Source organism: Triturus cristatus, chromosome 1_2 (genome assembly GCF_964204655.1).
Source record: "Triturus cristatus chromosome 1_2, aTriCri1.1, whole genome shotgun sequence".
NCBI classification, from domain to species: Eukaryota; Metazoa; Chordata; class Amphibia; order Caudata; family Salamandridae; genus Triturus; species Triturus cristatus.
The window spans coordinates 925,396,363-925,416,694 of NC_140580.1; the positions used below are offsets into that span (position 1 = coordinate 925,396,363).

The 20,332-nt window shown below is 46.8% G+C and overlaps 1 protein-coding gene across 16 annotated transcripts in view; it reads left to right on the forward strand.

Annotated features, from left to right (window-relative positions):
- KIF1B (kinesin family member 1B) overlaps positions 1 to 20,332 on the forward strand; it is a 1,461,559-nt gene that overhangs the window by 906,007 nt on the left and 535,220 nt on the right. For all 16 annotated transcript variants that reach the window (XM_085609808.1, XM_085609814.1, XM_085609823.1 and 13 more), the window contains one exon: positions 18,148 to 18,233. In XM_085609808.1, the coding sequence (XP_085465934.1) occupies positions 18,148 to 18,233 (86 nt within the window). The remainder of the gene's footprint in view (positions 1 to 18,147; positions 18,234 to 20,332) is intronic.

Here is a 20,332-nt window from a genome sequence, read left to right on the forward strand (position 1 = left end):
ATTGTGTTTTTTTTTTATATGGAGGGGTGAGGACTGCCCAGGATGGGCATGCTAATGCCCCCACACCCAAAAAAGGTTATCTGCCCCCCCCCCTCTAAATTTGAGGTTTATAAGGGATTCTGGGTAGGAAAACATTGGGGGGTCCGCGCAAGCAATACCTCGCTGGACTCCCCGGTGTCTAGTTTTCAGAAATATGTGGGTTTGGTAGTTTCCCAAGATGGCCGCCGAGCCCGGGGCCAAAAACCCAGGTGACCCCCCTTGCAGGCTGTTTTGTGATAGGTAATTTTGATGTCTCCTCAATACGTTTTGGGCCCTTACCTGTCGCGGGTACTTGGCCCACATACGCGAGTGAGGTACCATTTTTAGCTGAAGACTCTGGGGAATGTGGGGTGGGTTTGTTGATACACGCAGAGTCCAGAACTTTCTATCACAGAAATGTGAGGAAAATGTTTTTTTTTTCTTCAAAGTTTGAGGTTTGCAGGGGATTCTGGGTATCAGAACCTGGTGAGAGGCACACAAGTCACCCCCTTCTGGATTCCCATGGGTGTCTAGTTTTCAAAAATGTATAGGTTTGGTATAGGTTTGCTAGGTTTCCCTGAGTGCCGGCAGGGCTAAGGTTTAAAATCTACAACTAGGCACTTTGCAAAAAAAAAAGGGTCAGATTTCACAGTAAAATTGTGGTGTGTCCACGATGCGTTTTGGTTTCTGTCCCTGTCGCGGGCACTAGGCCTACCCATACAAGTGAGGTACCATTTTTATTGGATGACTGTGGGGAATGCGGGGTTGGTGGAATTTTGTGGACCCACGCAGATTCCAGAACTTTCCATCACAGAAATGTGAGGAAAATGTGTTTTTTTGACAAAGTGTGAGGCTTGCAAGTGATTCTGGGTAACAGAACCCAGTGAGAGACACTCAAGTCACCCCATCCTGGATTCCTCCAGGTATTTAGTTTTCAAAAATGTATAGGTTTGCTAGGTTTCCCCTGGTGCCGGCCGAGCTAGGGTTCAAAATCCACATCTAGGCACTGTGCAGAAAATGGTCTGTTTTCACTGTAAAAATGTGGTGTGTCCACGTTGCGTTTTGGGCCTTTTCCTGTCGCAGGCACTAGACCTACCCTCACAAGTGATGTACCATTGTTATTGGAAGACTTGGGGGAGCTCAGAATTGTAGAGCAACTGTTATTACCTACTGACTTTCTATGCATTTCTGCCTTCCTAATGTAAGACAATGAAGTCACTTTGAAAAATGTCCTACAATTCACAGGCTAGTATGGATACCCACAATTTTGGAGATGTTCAAATAGCTACTGTTTCTAAACTCTATATTTTGTTCTAATTTCTGAAATACATAGGTGTTTTTGATACCTGTTTTTCACTCTTTATCTTTTACCAAATTAATTGCTATATACCCTGTACACAATGAAAAACCACTGCAAGACGCTGCTCAGTTATTGGCTCTGGCTTCATCAGGTTTTTGGTGAATCTACAAGTCCTATAAATCCCCACAACTAGAAGGGTCCAGCGGATGTAACGGTATATTGCTTTCAAACATCTGTCATACTTAATAGAAGTTACAGGTGAAAATGTTGGCACAAATGGCTGTTTTTTTCAACTCGTTTTAAAATTTTCTTTTTCAACTGTTCGTTTCTGTAAAAAAAACCTTGAAGAATATACACAAATGACCCCTTGCTAAAATTCAGAATTGTCTACTTTTCAGAACTGTATAGCTTTCTGGGATCCATTATTGCTTTCACAACCATTTCTACCACTAACTGGAAGGAGGTTGAAAGCACAAAAAGAAGCAAAAATAAGCTATGTCACAGTAAAATGCCAGAATTGTGTAAAACATTTAGGTTTTCTGGCAAACGTCTGCTTGTACCAGAAAGTTGGGAAGATGATGATTTCAGCACCACAAACCCTTTGTTGATACCATTTGCTGGGGAAAAACCAAACACTTTCTTCTGCAACACGTTTTTCCTATTTTTCCCCCCAAAAAACAAAATCTAGATGTATTTTGGCTACTTTCTGGGTCCCCTCCAGGGGAATCCACAAACCCTGGGTACCTTTAAAATCACCATGATGTTAGAAGAAAAGGGTGCGAATTTGGCATGGATACCTTATGTGGACAAAAAGTTATAAAGACCTAGGCACAAACTACCCCAAAAAGCAAAAAAATGGCTTAGCACGGGTGGAGGCCTGCAGCAAAAAGGTTAATTGGCTCTTGGTTACGCCTTTTCCTTGCCCACCAGTGATCAGGCAATTGGTCAGATGCCACATGCCAGCGACTGTAATTTTGACACAGCATCCTCCTTCTGAATGTTTGGTGGTTTAAGCTTCCATCAGCAAGGTGGAACCTAATTTATTCCCAATGACTCCCCCATACAGGGAGTTGAAAAGGATTGAGGTGTTTGGAAACAAATGTTTTCTCGGGCCAGCCTAACCTTGAGGTTGGTTAAAGCATTTAGTCTATTAGGCTGTTTTACCCATGCCCTCTGGGACATGGCTAGTGAGATTTTGGCTGCAGCCTTGGAAGAGTTTGGGCCTCCTTAGTTCTAACCATTTGAGATAGAATTAAGCCAGATATGTGATTCGTGCTGGTCTGGATACTAATGATTGCTTGGGACGAGTAGTTGGCACTAGTGTGGTTGTTGTTGACATGCTTGTATGCAAGCCACAAAACGGATTCTGCCCTAGATCCTGCATTCCGTGGTCCCTTTACACTCTGCCTGACAGTTTCCTCATTACTTTCACCCCTTCTGATTGCACTCCAGAGGGTTCCTGATAGGCTTCACCAATCCTACTACGCCGCCTTTGCTGCAGTCACCTCAGTTCTTGTGTGGCTAGGAATCAGGAGGGCAATGCTCAGGTCAACAAGGGCATCGATCGTTGCAGCCCCCCTCCCCTGCAACGTTAGCCACCAAGCCACTTTAGTTCGTCCTTACTGGCACACAACCACTCAGTGAAAGGCAAGATCCAATATTTTCTCCCAGAGTGGTGATCAGTCACACCTGACAGCTCCTCTAGATCATCAGGTAGGGCTATGCCATTCCGTTACTTTCTGCCTCACCACAGGTTCCTCCCACATCAGAGAGGCTTTCTGAGGGACACTCATCCATCTTCCTACAAGTGATATGAGCTCTACTATCCAAAGGGGCTATCAAGAGGGTTCCGGACTCTGAAATTGGGACGGATTCTTACTATTGCGGTTTATCCATACTGAAGAAGGGATGTGAACTCCATCCTATTTTAGATCTTTGCCCTCTGAAAGCCTTCCTGTGAAAGGACATATTAAAAATGCTCACACGAGCCCAGATTCTGTCTCCCCTGGAACCGGGTGACTGGATGGTAGCCATGGACCTATAGGACATGTAATTTAATGTACCCGTCCTGCAGTTCCACAGATGTAGCCTGCGGTTCAATGTTGGCCAAGAGTATTTTCAGCTTGCTGTGCTTTCTTTCGGTCTTAGTACGGCGTTATCACAAAAGTGATGGTGGTGGTTGTGGCCCATCTTTGGAGGGGAAGGATACCAGTTTTCCCTTACCTTGACGACTTGCTGTTGAAAGCAGCCTTGCTTCAGTCAGTAGTAGACCGTCTCCAGACAACGGTGGGCGTCCTAACACAGTTAGTATTCTCACTCAACGAGCCAAAGTGACACCTGACTCCTTCTCAGAGATTTCCTTTTATTGGAGCTGTCTTGAACACAGTGCAGTTCATGGCCTTCCCTTTCCCACAATAAGTCTAGGACTTAAGGGCCATCATCCTGATATTTCAGCCTCTGGGTGAGAGAGCTCTGAGGCTTCTTGACCTGGTGGCATCATGCATCCTGCTTGTCCACTTTGGCAGGTGGCATATGTGGGCTCTGCAGTGGGATCTGATGCCTCAGTGGAACCAGCACCAAGGAAACCTGTCAGATGACCTCCAGGTTTTGGAGGAGACTGCACTTGATCTTCAGTGATAGCTGTTTATCCGCAACTTAACCAGCAGTTGAAACCTCTCTCTTCCCCACCCAGAGTTTGTGGGTCTCCGAAAGGCCATCAGCTGCAACAAATGTTGTTTTCTGTGGAAACTATAACAATATAATGGCTAAAACAAATGTAGAAAACATATAAATAATATAAAAATGCCCAGTCGTTCCTAAACTACTTACATTATAGTCTGAGGTATTTGTAGGTAGGACAACCTCAATGAATGTGACAAACATGACCGTTACTTTGGCTTCAGTCATATTACTGCCTTCCCAGCGTAAGCCATGACGCCCAAATATAACTTGCTCCAGGCATAAACATTGCAGGATTATCTGTTATTGTAGCAGAGGGCAAGTGCAACAATACATGGTCATACAAAAATACCTAAATAAATAAACTATCCATTTATGCCAAATAACACTAGCCTTTGTCCTGAAAAGCATAAAGTGCATTATCGTACTACGACCCCTATGTTGGCTGTGACAAAACTCATTTCTCACTGGGTGTCTATTAAACTTCGGCAAGTAAACTACATTTGGGAAAGTGCCTACCCTAAATTTGACATTTAAAGTGTGACGTTCCTCCGGCTGGATACAATCAAGGTAATTCTCAGACCGAGATAATTATTTTGCTAGTATTCATTGATGTCTTTGAGAACTCAATCAGTGCAACCAATAAGCCTCTTCAGCGTTTATGATTGCGTCTGGGCAGATTGTAGCAGGATTATTCAGGTATTCTTTTGACGTATACTACCCGCAGGTTATTGTCCACCTTGCCCTGTGGGGATACTTCTATTATGGTTTTTAAGTATATTTCCCCATAGTGGTTCCTATTCAGATGTAACCAAAAAGTACAGGACTTAATATGATGATGTCAGAAATCGGTTTAATGCCTACTCTAATATAGAGGGGGACTAACGGTATACCGGGGCCCAACTTGAATAAGGTCCTAAAAAGCCATTTTTTTATATTTGCAAAACCCTATTCTTGGTATAAACCCAGAGTCCTGCTCCATGGTTGCTGCACCTACTGCCTTCTACCTATTTATTCACGTGTAATATTATGCTAGGAGATCTACCACCAATTTTATGTTTAAGACACAGTATAGCATTAGTTGTTCATTTTAATACAAGTGCTGAATTTTCTTTATGAGCATGCTGGTCTAGTTTGTGACTGAAACATACGCCAAGATTATTAAAAGTTGATACACTCAAGTTCTTGCCATGAACTGTGAGGTTTCTCAAGGAAGGTGTTGGCTTCATTGTCATTAACTTGGTTTTGGCAGAATTGATGAGAAAGTATTTACCCTAACAATATTTCTCACAATCTGGCATGAACCTAGCTGCACAATTTGTCTGAGAGAGCACATCTGCATCATTTGCACAAAGGAGAACTGTTATCTTTTTTTGCTGAACTTCCGGACATCAAGGTGGTTTTATCTAGATATAATCCAATTCATTAAGACAAAGACCTAATAATTGTGATGATAAACACATCCTTAACGTATACCTGAGGAAACAGAGAAGGTATTACTCTATTCCTTATAGGCCCTATATCGAACACATGCGTTAATTACCTTAAGCTGCATCAGTGCCCTTTCAGTTCCCAGGTTGTCTAGTCCTTGAAATAGTTTAGATCTATTAACTAGGTCAAATGCTGATTTCACATCAATGAAGGTGCTTTAATTATTCTAGTTTATTTAAGACAGAATATGTATAGCCTGATTGTCTGGTTTATTTGTCCCTGTTCCTTTATGGAAACCAACGTGTGCATCTATAAGGATGGAATTTTTGGCATCCCAGCTCAGCATCCTGTTGAATAGCAGGTGGCCAAAGACCTTTCCCATACCATCTAAAAGTGATATTGGAATATAATTAGATAGATCCATGCTACAGCCCTTCTTATACTGAGGCAATAGAATGGTAGAGTTGCACACGCAATGCTGGGATGGAAATAGTCACTAGGACTGAATTAAATGTTTTTGTTAAAACTTTGGCCTATAGCTTACAATCATCATGAAACATGTCGACCAGTACAAAATCTGGCAATAGGACGTTATTGGCTTTCTGACATAATATGGCTTCCTCTATCTCAAATTATAGCTAGGGTTACAATTGGCTTCACCGATATTATCCTGGTAAATTGAGGAGTCAGTAGTGAAAGTTGTTTACATGTTACTTCCATCATTAAGTTTCTCAAAGTGTGCCATCCATCCATCAGTTATAAAATGATACTCTTGCTTATTTACCCCACCACACTATACCTTGGAGATGAGTGCACAAAATCTTTTAGAGTCTTTCTCAATGGCTGCTGATCTGAACTCCTCCCAGACAGATATTTAACCCACGCATTTTTTCTTTTTTTGTTGAATTTTATATTCCCTCCTTTGTTTCTTAAAATGGTCTTCCTTGGATACCACAAGATGTCATAATATTTGAACAGTAGATAACATTCTCTTTTTATCCCTACACAGCATCAAACCAGACAGAATTTCTGTTTATGGCTTCCCTACGGGAATGTGTTGTTGACCATAATTCAGATAGTTTCCCCATCATTCCATTATAAGCATCCAAGATGGCTTTATGCTTGCCATATTCAGCCTTGCAAATAGAATTTAGTAGTTCTTTTAGATTGGACATTCACAGCAAACCTTGGTTAAAGTATATCTTTTTTTTTTCCATTTCATAGCTAGTCTATTGTTGGCTATTGCACTATCTCGAATATATGTAACTGTGACTTTAAAATGTAACTTTACATTCATCACCTGAGGATCATGGTCACTTTCTAGATGTTGTATGACCCACATATCGGAAAAATATTTCCAAAATTCTAAATTGATCTGGAAATTGTCAATTAGGCCTGTTCATCTACCGCATCTAAAGGGTGAATTGAATCGGACTCCCCTTGCCAGAACTGGGGCTGCTGTGCTCCAACCTGATTCCTCCTCAAAGATAACCTCTTCCTAAACACCCGGCAGCAATGCAGTTTTGAAATCACCAGAGAAAATAAATGTTTATTTGTTTGATGGGTTTACAGTGGATTTTATTTATTTCACCAGCTCTTGTAAGATTCTCACATAGACCTAGCTGCCTGTTTTGCGACCAGTTGGAATATAAAATTCATAATTTAGATATTTTAGTACTTATTAGTCTAATGTGTAGAATGTGTGTGGGTGCTTCTAGGACAGGCAACTGTTTTACTTAGAATCTATTATTGATACCCTTGTTGACAGACCTTCCACGGGCCTCCCTTTATAGGGTTTAATTGTGCCTACCTTAAATAAAAAATATTGATCAGGGGCTTAATCCATATAACTTTCCTCATCAACCTGTATTGCCTTAAATAAAGATATGTCTTGTTATTAGACCAAAGTTAACCACTCTGTGACATTACATTTAGTGATAAATCGGCAATGTTCCAGGAACTAATTGTCTTTGATGATTGGAGCCTTCACTACGTATCCTATGACCCATATAATTGGTTAACATAGGAGATAGGGGCCTATAGTGCTAAAATTATGATATCAAATTAGTTCTGTTAACGTTATTCAGAGTTTCAGGGTGCAAAATCCACTCTGTTTCAGCCTCATGTACCATTTGAGACACTCTATTAGGGTCCAGAGGCCATATTTCAACCATTCTGACAGTTCATCTTGTAGTTACTGTTATATTCCTAGCCTCATCCCTCATAACACTAAAACCATTGGCAATGTGGCTATCCAATTGGGTTTCGGGAAAGAGTTTCTTCAAGCAATACAGTGGATCGTTAACTCTTAGGCTCACCCCATTCCTCTTCCTGCTGCTGTTTTTTCTTCAACTATATTGGCCGTGTCATTTTTACATAAATCAATTGCATTAGGCACAAAAGTGACACTGAGAAGATAGATCAGAATTTTCAGGAGGGAATAGCCGTATCTTTGTTCCCTGGTTCAGTGTCTGTAATAAACTCTTGGCGGAGGTTGCTGGTCCTCAAACAATCTCCATCACCAATCATTTTGTCAGTTGGTATTATGCTATTATCCCCAGTTTTCCAACACCATTAGTTGATGGTATGTCCGCCTTGACACTGTGACTACATTTCTGATTAGTCAAATCATCTTTCATAGTCATTAAACCTGGGCTCCTACTTGGTTAAAACTTGTAGTATTAAAGTAGTCAGACCAGAGATCTGGTTGTTGCTTGTCAACAATCTCTCTAGTAGTGACAATATGGACCCTAGTATTCTTTCAAGTGACCGTAATGACTGAGATTATGGTATTTTAGTCTAGCATATTAAATGAGTTGTGAATTGACAGATAACCTATCCGGAAATCATGCTCTTCATTCAGGGACTGCACAATTAGCATAGTGTTGCATAGGCAACTAGCAGCTTTGCTATTTTCAGATGCACTACAAGCTCATTGATGAAGTTATTGCACTGAGGAATGGTTATCAAAATGTTTGAGGTTAAAGTTGGGACATCTTGCAGAGTATAGTTATTTATTAAGGACAAGTTTGCTAAAGGAACAGTACTGATAGAAGGACCAAGTTCCAAAAATCTGGTTGCATGTTGCCCATTTTGGTATACCTTGTTTTAATTGTTCACCATATTGGTTCCTTTAAATAGTCTTCCTGGTGTTAAATCTAGGCATTCTTCACTACTTAGACTAAGGCTATATTTCGGAAAGTTGAAACTAGAGTTGGGCTGCCATGTGTTGTTTTAATTTCAGACTTTGCGGGCTCAACCGGAAATAAGTCAGTGATCTATTTAGGTTTATATCCTGTTTTTGGCTTCACACCAAGACTTGTTTTGCTTTTGCTGCATATAGTTGGATCTAGTGTACTACATGCCATCCTCTTTATCTTCCTGGGGGCACTAGAGGAACTAGGGACTTTTGGTAATGTGTAATTTGTTGTTGGGTGGATCTTTGCAAGCTTGATGTGCCGGGACGTATCTTGTAGATCGTCACCTTGTAGGATTTCAGTAGCAATAGAAGCTAGACAAACAAGGAGTCCTCATACAGTAAAAAAACATAGGTTTACAAACAAGTTTATAAACCATGCTCTATTCAGAGGCATACTCCCTGCCTTGCAGCCACTGTGTACTCACTAAACTTTTCATACTAAGCGAATTTAATAATAATAATTTGGAAAAAGCAGCAAGCGTGGCTAATGTAACAACCTAAGAGATTGGAAACAACTGCAATTACACCACGGTAAGCTCACCACTAAGCCTTCATTGCCTTAATAGCCAAATTTTCCCCCGAAAATAATACCCAGTATCACTCACAGTCGCACAATTGCAACCTGGAGCAATGGCAGGATTACTACTGAGCATTAAAAGCTTACTCCAGGATTATAATAACAGGAATGCTGTGCAGGCCACCTTACCAGGACTTAGCAGTAATTGGTAGCAGTCCAGTATTAATTAAATGGCATTGCCACAGGTATCGACTGTCGCTTAAAGAATAAAATAAGTTATAGAAACTACTTTGGCAACAGCCACCAATAACTACTTTGTCAAGTTAACCTCTAGTAATGCGACAGCCACATAGTCCAAATGTTAACTTCGATCAATAGAGAGGTTAGCACATCACTCTTGCTACTCTAGAGCACAAACCGCACCAAGTGCAGCCATCCAAACTCACCTCCACCCTGCCGCCCTTCAGCCACGCTTTTTTCCTCTTTCTCCTCTGCCACCGCTTTACCTCATTTCTCCTTACCGGTCGCTCCGGCCAACGTGGCTCTTATGGACTCCAAAGACACTCTGCAAATCTCCAACCAGGCACTCCCCACCACCAGGAGAATCAGGACCCCTTATCAGGCTGCAGTCCTGGTCAGGCAGAATACACAGCAATGATGGCAAATAACAGGCAAGTTCAAATGCACCAATCCCCACCCTTCAGTGCGATCTCAGTGGTTGTGCAGGCTCAACAGAGCTTGATGGCACAAAACCTCCTTTTTTTTTTTTTTTTTTTTTTTTTTTGACAACAGACTTTATTGGCATTTTAAGGACACCGGGGAACTCGTCCCCATACATGGTACCAAAACGGATATTGGAAGAGTGAGAATTGGTATCCCTGTTCGTCCCCCCCCTGGTCTGCGGAACTTCAGACCCACGACCCCTCCCTCCCTCCCGCACATCACACCAACCCACTGCCCAGCATGTACATTTAACATTTCCCATCAGTTTCTGTTCCATATTCTGGTTACCCTCCTGCAGCTCAAAGTTCTTGGGGCCTCGGAACCTCCCTCTTTTTTGGAGGCACAGTCAGGCAAGGCAGGGCAACAGAGTAACCAGGATATACGTGCTAATCCAAACGTTGACAGGAGGCACAGGACTGGGAAAGCAGCGCAAGTGAAAACTGGAGAGGAGGCATGAGCACACCCAACCACTTCGGTGATCGTCAGACCCAAGCAAGTCATCAGCCTCGTCACAACAGTGCCCATTTTAATCTCTCTGAAGAGGGATTGTAGATCTATTTTCAAGTCTCATCCTTCTGGCTGGTGGACATTCCTGAGATCCACACTTGTCACCTTCAGCTCATTATGTAAATATTCATATGTAGATTACAGATTCTAAATCCTATAACTCCTGGGTTCTTTCTGCAAGCTCTTTCTTAGCAACCATGCAAAGCTGTTTTCGTTTGGCTTAGATGACATGCCAAGTTCCAACAATTTCCGTGCATTTAGCCAACATGACCTTCTAATTCTGCAGTTACCAGTCTGCGAAAGACTTCCTTTTTCATGAATTCACTGTAGGAGACCTGCATTTGCCTTAGTACTGCCAGGATCATGGACTGCTGCTGTATGAGGAACTTCCCTGTGCCCCTCTTGTTCTTTGTGACTGGACAGAGCAGATGTTGGGATAAAGAAATGTCTTCACTTTTTTTCATTTTTGCTTATTTTTTTTGGGAGGCCATCTGTATGATAGTGACATCTAGCTGCACTTCCAGGCGTCAAGGCTGGATCCGGAAGATTTTTCGTAGCAGTACCCATGCGCGCTGCATAGGTGGCGTCAGTCGACTCTGCTTGACATCGCTGGCGTCGTGTTCGTCGTCGTGGCCACGTCCGCATCGTCAATATAACCGCCACTCCGGCACGCTGACGTCAGTTCTTTTCTTTCCACGCCAGCCAGCGCCGATCCGTTAAAGAGAGCTACCCCCTGTCATTTTTTGACAGACTTTTTTTGTCTTTTTGTTGACTCTGTCGGTGTGTTTTGGAATGTTGAGTAAGAAGACTTTGTGGTTCAAGCCTTGCGGCGCTTGTCACCGCGCCATGTCGGTCATGGACCCCAATTTGGTTTGTCTGTGGTGCCTGGAGCCCGACCATTACTCCAAGTCGTGCTCCGACTGCTGGGCCATGACGCCGAAGGCTTTGAGGGAGCGGTTCCTAAAGCTTCTTGCGGCCCGGCGTCCGGGACCTCGGAGGTCGCCTCACCGGTCTCGATTCCGGTCCAGGTCTCGGTTGAGAGGAAGGTCCGGGCACCAATCCGATGATGCAAAGTCCTCTTCGTCAAAGTCAGGTAAGAGGCACCACAAAAAGCACAAGAAGTCGAAGCGTGCTTCGACTTCGCCCGCCCGTCTTGCGACGCGGCGGAGGAACATCGGCGCATGAGGCCCCGCTCCGCAGAGCGGGTGCCTGGGTCAGCTCCATGTTTCCCTCCCTTTCTTGGGCCGGGAGCGACCCCTGCCCAACTCAAAGAATTTTATGACTCCATGTGCGTCATATTTGGTCTTCCTGACACTGCCAGCTCGTCTTCGGGCCCGAAGGCTCAGAGGACCGAGGGGCCCCAGTGGTTCCCGTGCCAACAGCTCCGGCTCCACGGCCTCCGAGTGGACTCGTTCCCGGGTCCGGACCGACACCGGTTGCACCTCCACAGCGATCTTCCCCAGTGTTGCGCCCGGTGCCGGGGTCCTTGGCGTCACCAGTACCTCCCCAATTCTCATTCTCGACCACAAGAAGGCGGTCCCATGTCCTCAGACGCCGAGACCGGCACCGATGGAGCCGTACAGCTCCATGCCATTCTCTCTGTTCTATTCTGAAGGGTTAGGGATGGAGGAAGAGGATTGGGAGGGGAGCAGGATCCCTTAGTAATCCCACAACAGCAATATCTGGACTGGTATGAGGAATTGGGTGACTCCAGTAGTCTGAACACCTCCCCAGACTCTGGCATGCTTTCCCCTCCTACCCTGGCTATGGAGGAGGAAGCAACTTTTGCCATGGTGGTGTGTAGGATTGCGGAGGTCTTTGACCTACAGCTTCTTACAGTGGCGGTCAAGACGAACGTCTTGACAGGTATTGCAGCCTGGAGTATCGAGCTCTGAATCCCTACGGCCTTTCAATGAAGCCTTGACAGACGTCCTTCTGGGGATATGGTCTAAACCCAGCACAGGGTCCCTTATGAATCGGACGATCGCCTGCCGCCACCGCCCTGCACCGAAGGACCCACTTTTCCCCACCACCCACCCCACTCCCCAAAGCTTGGTAGTCCAAGCTTAACACATCCCGAGGCACATTCCCTTCCGCAACTCTGTACTGGGAATCCAAGAGACTGGAAAACTTTGGGAAGAAAATGTTCTCTTCCACCAGTTTAGCACTGCGGTCGCTGAACACTGCATGCCTCTTGGGCTGTTACTCCCATTCTCTATGGGATATGGTAAGCGCAGGTGCTGCCCAGAGTCTCGGAGGAGGACTGGGCTCTACTCTCCCAAGCTATATCAGATGGGAGAGTTGCAGATAAGTTCACCATCAGATGTAGCTAGGACACGACGGGCTTGCTAGTTAGTGATTTCCTCGACAGTGGCAGTTCGTCGCCATGCCTGGCTGAGAAAATCTGGTTTTTTGGAGGATGTTCAAGCCAACCTCATGAACATGATCTTTGACAGCTCCCGTCTCTTCGAAGACAAGGCCGATGCTGCCCTTGAGCGCTTCAATAGCTCGCGGGCCACGGCCAAGTATTTGGGCCTCACTAATGTCCCCAGGGCTTCATCCAATTTTCGCTTCTTTCGTGGTACGGAACGGGCTACCAGTCATGCCAACCCTATTTTGTCCAGAGGGCCCCTCAAGTTCTGCAACCTTTGCAGGGCTGTGGACGCGGCTCAACCCAGCCTCGTGGGTCGGGGATCCAGAAGTCAAGCCAAGCTACCATCCCTGCTTCCACCTCAAAACCTTCCTAGTTCGATCCCCCCAGGACCACTCTCGGCCAGTTGGTGGCAGAATACGCTATCACTTCCACCACTGGCAAAACATCACATCAGACAGGTTGGTGATGCAAATAGTCTGGAGGAGCTACCCCCTTCCCTTCGAGACTACTCCTCCCTCGGCTGACGGAGGATCACCTGGTTTTGTTCTGCGAAGAAGCCAATGCTCTCTTGGCCAAGGGAGCCATAGAGAATGTGCCCAAAGTAGGCATTGGTTGCTATTCCCGCTACTTCCTGGTTCCCAAAAAGGACTGAGGCCTTCGTCTTATCTTTGACCTCAGAAACCCTCAATTTCTTCCTCAAAAAGGAGAAATTCAAGATGCTCACCCTTGCTCAGGTCCTGTCTGTCCCGGACCCAGGAGACTGGATGGTGGCGCTTGACTTGCAGGATGCCTACTTCCATATTCCCATCCTGCCTGCCCATCGCCGCTACCTGCGGTTCACGGTGGGCCACGAGCACTTTCTGTTCATGGTGCTCCCCTTGGTGCTCCCCTTTGGCTTCACCAGTGCCCCTCGGGTGTTCACAAAGGTGATGGCGATGATCGCAGCTCATCTGCTTAGATTTGGGGTTCCAGTCTCCCTGTATCTTGAAGGCGGGCTCGTCCCAGCAGTCGTCTCCCACCTCCAGACTACGGCGAAACTCTTGCATTCGCTGGTGATCACTATCAACGTACCGTAGTCACACCTGACTTCCTCTCAGTCGCTTCCTTTCATTGGGGCAGTTCTGGACACGGTGCAGTTTCAGGCCTATCCTCCAGAATGGCGAGTCCAGGATATTCAGGCTATGATACCGATGTTTCAGCCTCTATCCTGGGTTTCAGTGAGACTCACTCTGAGGCTGTTGGGCCTCATGGCATCCTGCTAGTGACACACGCACGGTTTCACATGCGGGCTCTGCAGTGGGACCTGAAGTTTCAATGGGCACAGCAGCGAGGAAACCTCACTGGCCTGGTTTAGATTTCCGAGGGCACTACAAAAGAACTGCAGTGGTGGCTGACTGACCACGAGTGGTTTAGTGGCAGACCCCTCTCCCTTCCCCACCCAGATCTCACAGTAGTGACGGACAAGTCCCTTCTGGGCTGAGGTGGCCATATGGGGGAGGGTGAGATCAGAGGACTCTGGTCTCTGGGGGAAGCCAAGCTCCATATCAACCTGCTGGAGCTTCGGGTGATCTGACTGGCACTAAAAGCCTTTTTGATAAAGGGAAGGCTTGTTCAGGTGTTCAACATTATCGCCATGTGGTACTGCAACAAACCGGGCGGAGTGGGGTCGTGGACCCTCCGTCTGGAGATCCTGCGTCTCTGGACTTGGCTGGAACGCCAGGGCATTACCCTGGTGGTTCAACAACTGTCCGTTTCTCTGAATGCCAGTGTGGACGAGTTCAGCCGAAGGTGCCTTGCGGATCACAAATGGCATCTCCATCCAAAGGTGGCACAAGGTCTCTTTCTGCGGTGGGGAGAGCCTTGGTTAGATCTGTTCTCCTCTGCAGAGAACGTGCAGTGTCAGCTGTTTTGCGCCTTGGAGTTTCCAAGGCGGCACTTGCGCGGCAACGCCTTTCATCGCGAGTGGAGGTCAGTCCTCCTATACGCCTTTCCGCCCATACCACTTCTGCCCAGATCGTTCAAGCAGATAAGGAGCGACTGGGCACAAGTTATTCTTGTGGCTCCGGACTGGGCATGGAGAGTATGGTATCCCAAGCTTCTAGACATGAGTATCAATCCTCTGGTCAGGCTGCCCCTTCGGTAAGATCTTCTTTCGCAGCAGCAGGGGAGGGTCCTCCACCCGAACCTGTCCGCTCTCCGCCTCCTTGTGTGGAGATTGAGTGGCTACAGTTGACAACTTTTTACCTTCCCCCTGAAGTCTGTGAAGTTATCTTGGCAGCCAGACGTCCCTCTACAAAATCAGTATACGCCTGCCAATGGAACAAGTTTTGTAAATATTGTACAGACCGGTATATTGACCCTTTGCCTGCTCCCTTATCCAAAGTCCTTCTCTTCATACATTCTTTGGCCCAGTAGGGCTCTGCAGTGGGCACTTTGAAAGGCTACCTTTCGGACATTTTTCTTCGTCTGCCTTATCAGCCATCCTTGTTCAAATCTCGTATAGCGCAGAGATTTTTGAAGGGGCTAACCCATTTGTTTCCCCCTTCAACTTTTATCATGCCACAGTGGGACCTTAATTTGCTATTCGCCTTCTTGATGTGCGCACCGTTTGAGCCGTTGCGTAACTGCCCTCTGCGGTTGCTCACCATCAAGACAGTTTTTTGGGTGACAATAACCTCTTCCAGGAGAGTCTGCGAACTACAGGCGATATCTTCAAAGCCTCCTTACCTGTCGACCTTTCCAGATAAGATAGTACTCCGGACTAGGGCATCTTTTCTTCCTAAGGTGGTAACATCGTTCCAACTGGGACAGTCTGTTACCCTGCCCACCTTCTATGCGCCTCCGTATCCTTCCAAGGAAGAGGAACGTCTCTACTGCCTGGACCCAAAAAGAGCGTTATCTTTCTACCTTGATCGAACCAAAGAGTTCCGGGTGGATGACCAACTCTTTATTGGGTACATGGTTGCAAAGAAAGGGCGTGCTGTCCAAAAGAGGACTATATCCTGCTGGGTTATACTTTGTATCTAAATCTGCTGCGCCTTAGCGAATAAAGAGCCTCCTGAAGTCTAGGAGCCCATTCCAAAAGGGCAAAAGCGGCCACCACGGCTCTCCAGCGTGGTGTTCCCGTTTCTGATATATGCCAAGCTGCCACGTTGGCATCTCTGCACACGTTTGTCAGACACTACTGCCTGGATTCCCAGGTTCGCAAAGCGGGCCTCTGGTCGCTCTGTTTTACAGGATTTTCTGGTCTGAACCGTTCTGCAGTCCCTCCTCCGGGGATGGCATTGCTTGGGTATCTGGTCAAAGGTAAGGAATCTGCGGCTAGATGTCTCTATCAGAGACCTGATCTAGCCACAGATTCCTTCCTGACCAACCCATCCTCCCCAAACTACGGAATACGGTTTTAAGTGTCAGAGATGTCCCCTTCAAGGGCCCCTAGCTGTTAGTTTTTTAACACACTACGGTCAGTCACTTCATGGCTCCGCGCTTCTGGCGTGGAAAGTTGTGAAATGTACTGACGTCAGCGTGCCGGAGTGGCGGTTATATTGATGACACAGACGTCACCACGACGATGAACACAATGCCGACGATCTCACACGGAGTTGACAGACGCTACCTACCAGCGCACAGGGGTTGCTACGAAAAATATTCCGGATCCAGCCTAACACCTGGAAGTTCAAAGGTCCGGAATTGGCGGCTAGATCATGTCTCTAACAGATGTTACCGAAGGTAAGTAACTTGTTGGTTGAAGCATGTATCTTCACTGCCTTCACTGTAGATCAAAATAAGAGTGAACCTACATTCCCCAAAACTGCTGCACTACATTTACAGACACAGATCAGATAGGTGCAGTAGGTGTGGAAACCCTTCAGCGGACATTATAATGTGATGTGGGACTGCCCAGTTATACTACTATTTTGGACTGCAGTGGTGGATAGCCTTAAGGCGGCAAGGGGGTGAAATTTTCAGCCTACCCCACAGGTGGTGCTGCTTGGGGGTTAGTGGGCAAAAAGACTAAGTTGGAAATTCCTTTTGTTGTATCTCCTCCTGGCCAAACGCCGCATTGCCATAAAATGGTTGGCTGCTGCATCCCCCCTCCCCCGCCCCCTCAGAAATACGCTTGAAACATGCCAGGAGAGATGAGAAAGTGGAGGATGATTTGGCCTTGTGGGCTACAATGTTGGCAGATCTGCGCAGTGCACAGGCATCCAATAGGGAACCGGACGCTTTGTTGGATGAGAGTATGGACTGAAAGCCTTAATGCAGGCTGATATGTGATATGCTGGACTCAGACTTGGGGAGTTAGGGTCTGAGCCAGTTGGTAGAGAAGGGGACCTGCAATAGCTTGAGGGCTCCATGGGGTCTCCGGGATGGAGTGCTCCCTAGGTTTTGGATACAAAGCTTTGGCCAAAGTTCTGTGGACAAGTCAAGACACCGGAATATGTCTGTTATTTCAGAAATAAAGATTGTGAGCGAAGTGGGATTGTGAGCGCTTTTGTTAATTGTGGACACTCCTTCCATCATTGAGGGACTTCACACTTGTGGTAGATTTCAACTGTCTTATTTGTTTTTGTGAAAATCAATAAAGACTATATAAAAAAATGAGAACCTACTTGTAGTGGGGTCCTTTTGACCTTACTTTGGGTATGCACTTGTGTCTTTTCTGAGTTGGGATTACTCTCTTGTACCTTGGTGCCACTTCTATGTCTTGCCTCAGGAGATTCAACCTGGGGTTTGGTTTTATCACCAGTGTTGTAGGTGTTCCCTGGATTATCCTCTTTACCATTGCGCACCACCAGACTACCAGCAGAGGAAAGGTGATCCTTCACAAACAAGTTTTCCCATTCAGCTCGCCCCACTGGGCCTGCTCTAATGAGCAGGCACAGTGAACTCCTTCAGGCTCACGCCCCCACATTTAAAACAAAGTCTTCACTAAAGTGGCAGGTAGAAATAAGGGTGTTTTTTTCTTTCTTTTGTAATCAGCCTTTTTGATGCTTTCACATCCTAAGTGGGAGTAATGATTCAAAGGTTATCCCTACCTGGAGAAATCTAGTTGCAGATCAGTAACTTTTCTATCTCTGTGACACCCCTTTCTCTCCCTGCCCCATGTTTCTGCTCCCGCAGTGTCTAGGAGGGACTTTGCAGCTTCAGGGGAGGCAGAATTGACAGTGGGATTGAGGGCCTTTAATTCCTATTATCGTTTGTTTGTAGTTTTGACACAGTCTCCAGCCAAATGTATATCCTTATTGCCTCAAAGCGAAGACGACAAAATAGACTGGTGCCTTTGTTTGGTTACTAATGAATGTCTGCTATTAGCATCAGTTGCCCCTCTTTCTGCTTCTTAAGTAAAAATCCAGTAATCTGTGTTAATAGTACATTTTCACTGTAATTTCTCTCAGGGGATGAAGAAGCCCCGGACTATGGCTCTGGTGTCAGACAGTCTGGTACTGCAAAGATTTCCTTCGACAACGATTACTTCATCAAGGTAGGAAACCTGAAATGTGACTGAAAGGTCACTATAGAAAGCTGCACCTTGTGGTGTGTATATGTCATGTGATTTGAAGAAGGTTTACTTTGGAACAGAGAGTGAATGAATGATTGATTGATTGATTGATTTATCTGAAAGAGACTATTAGTAATAAATTCCTTACCTTAGAATTACCCTCAGGTTTCAGACTGGAACCGTAGAAATTTTTTCATAGCAGTACCCCTGTGCATCGTGATCGCCGGGATGACGTCGCAGTATCTACTTAGACGCCGCCCTCGCGCGCTGACCTCAGTAATTTTTATTTCCAGTCGCGGAGCCATCACCACCACTCATCGTCTTCGGGTAAGTTGAAGCACAAAAAGAAGGTTAAGAAGCATTGTCGCTCTTCGCGTTTTTCCCGTCCATCGGCCGACGTGACGCAGGATGCTGATGGTGGTCGTCCTGCGGAGCCTGCTTGTTCGGCTCTGAGCATCCCTCCTTTTCTGAGAGCCGCAGCGACCCCTGCCCAACTTCATAGTTTCTATGAAGCCCTTCACTTGATCTTTGGGCAGCCCGACTCCGCCAGTGTGCCTTCGGGCCCTGCAGACTCAGCTGGGGATTCTAGACCTTCGAACCCAGCGGCTTCAGACCTGGCGCCACTGGAGCCCCAGGGATCCAAGCCTGAATCCGGATCGGCGACTCCTCCACCTCCAGCGTTGAATCCACCAACAGCACCTCCGCCCCCTGCGATGCCAGTTGTGTCCCCAGCTGGCTTCGACCCCAGCCTCCACTCTGACCTGGACACGGAGCCGGACTGACGTCGACCGATGCCAGATCAGGCGCAGAGCGGTACTTGTATACCACTGTTCTATCCTGGCATTCCTTTACGCCCTGAGTGGCAGCCAGAAGAGTATGAGAACTGGGAGGTGTCTGGTGACCCTTTAGCTTACCAGTTGAGTGAACCGGACTCGAGAGAGGAGTTGGGTGATGCCAGTGGTATGCTTTCTCCCCCTACCGTGGCTACGGAAGAGGGAGCCTCATCTGCAGTGGTGTTGCATAGGGTGGCTGAGGCCTTAAACCTTGAGCTTCTTACAGTGGCCATCAGGACTAACCTCCTGACCGAGGTGCTTCAACCGGCAGCGGCCTCTTCGGATCCCCTACAGCTGTTCAATGAGGCCCTTACTGACATCCTTCTGGGCACCTGGTCCAAGCCCAGCACAGGGGCTCCTGTGGATAAGATGATTGACCGACTCCACCACCCTGCCCCGGGCGACCCAGTTTTCCTCTCCCAACACCCTACCCCTGAGAGCTTGGTGGTCCAAGCCTCTACTTCTAAGGGCACATTCCCTACTGCTCCCCCAGATAGGGAATCAAAGAAGCTGGGTCATCTTGGGAAGAAGATGTTTTCTTCCACCAGCTTGGGACTTCGGTCGGTGAACACTGCATGTCTTTTGGGCCATTATTACCACTATGTGTGGGATATGGTTGCGCAGGTGCTGCTACAGTGTCCGGAGGAGGCCCATGCAGTTGCTTAGGGCAGAGATGCAGCGAAGTTTGCCATTAGGTGTGGTCTGGGCACCGCTGACTCGCTAGGCAGGAAAATTTCAACGTCCGTAGCCCTGCGACTCTACGCCTGGCTGACGTCCACTTGCTTTTCGGACGATGTCCAATCGACTCTTTTGGACATGCCCTTTGATGGCCGTCGCTTGTTTGGTGACAAAGCGCACAACGCGCTTGAGCGCTTTAAGGATTCTAGGGCTACGGCCAGGCCCTTGGGCCTCGCTACCACCTCTCACCCCGCGCAGTCTGCTTTTCACCGCTTTTGTGGCTATCGAAAAGGTGCCCCACCACGTGCCGCCCAGCTCCACAGGCCTGCGCAAAATGTTCATCCTCTGTGCGGATCAGGGACGTGGGACCCAGCGGCGTGGGTCAGGGGGCCAGCGGGCAGGTCAGTTCACCAGCGCCCCCCCTGCAGCAGCCTCCAAAACCTCCTAGTCTTTCCTTTCAGGGCCATCAGTTGCCTCAGGTGTTCACGAAAGTGATGGCGGTGGTCGCAGCTTATCTGCGCAGATCAGGGGTTCCAGTCTTCCCCTATCTCGACGACTGGCTGTTGAAGG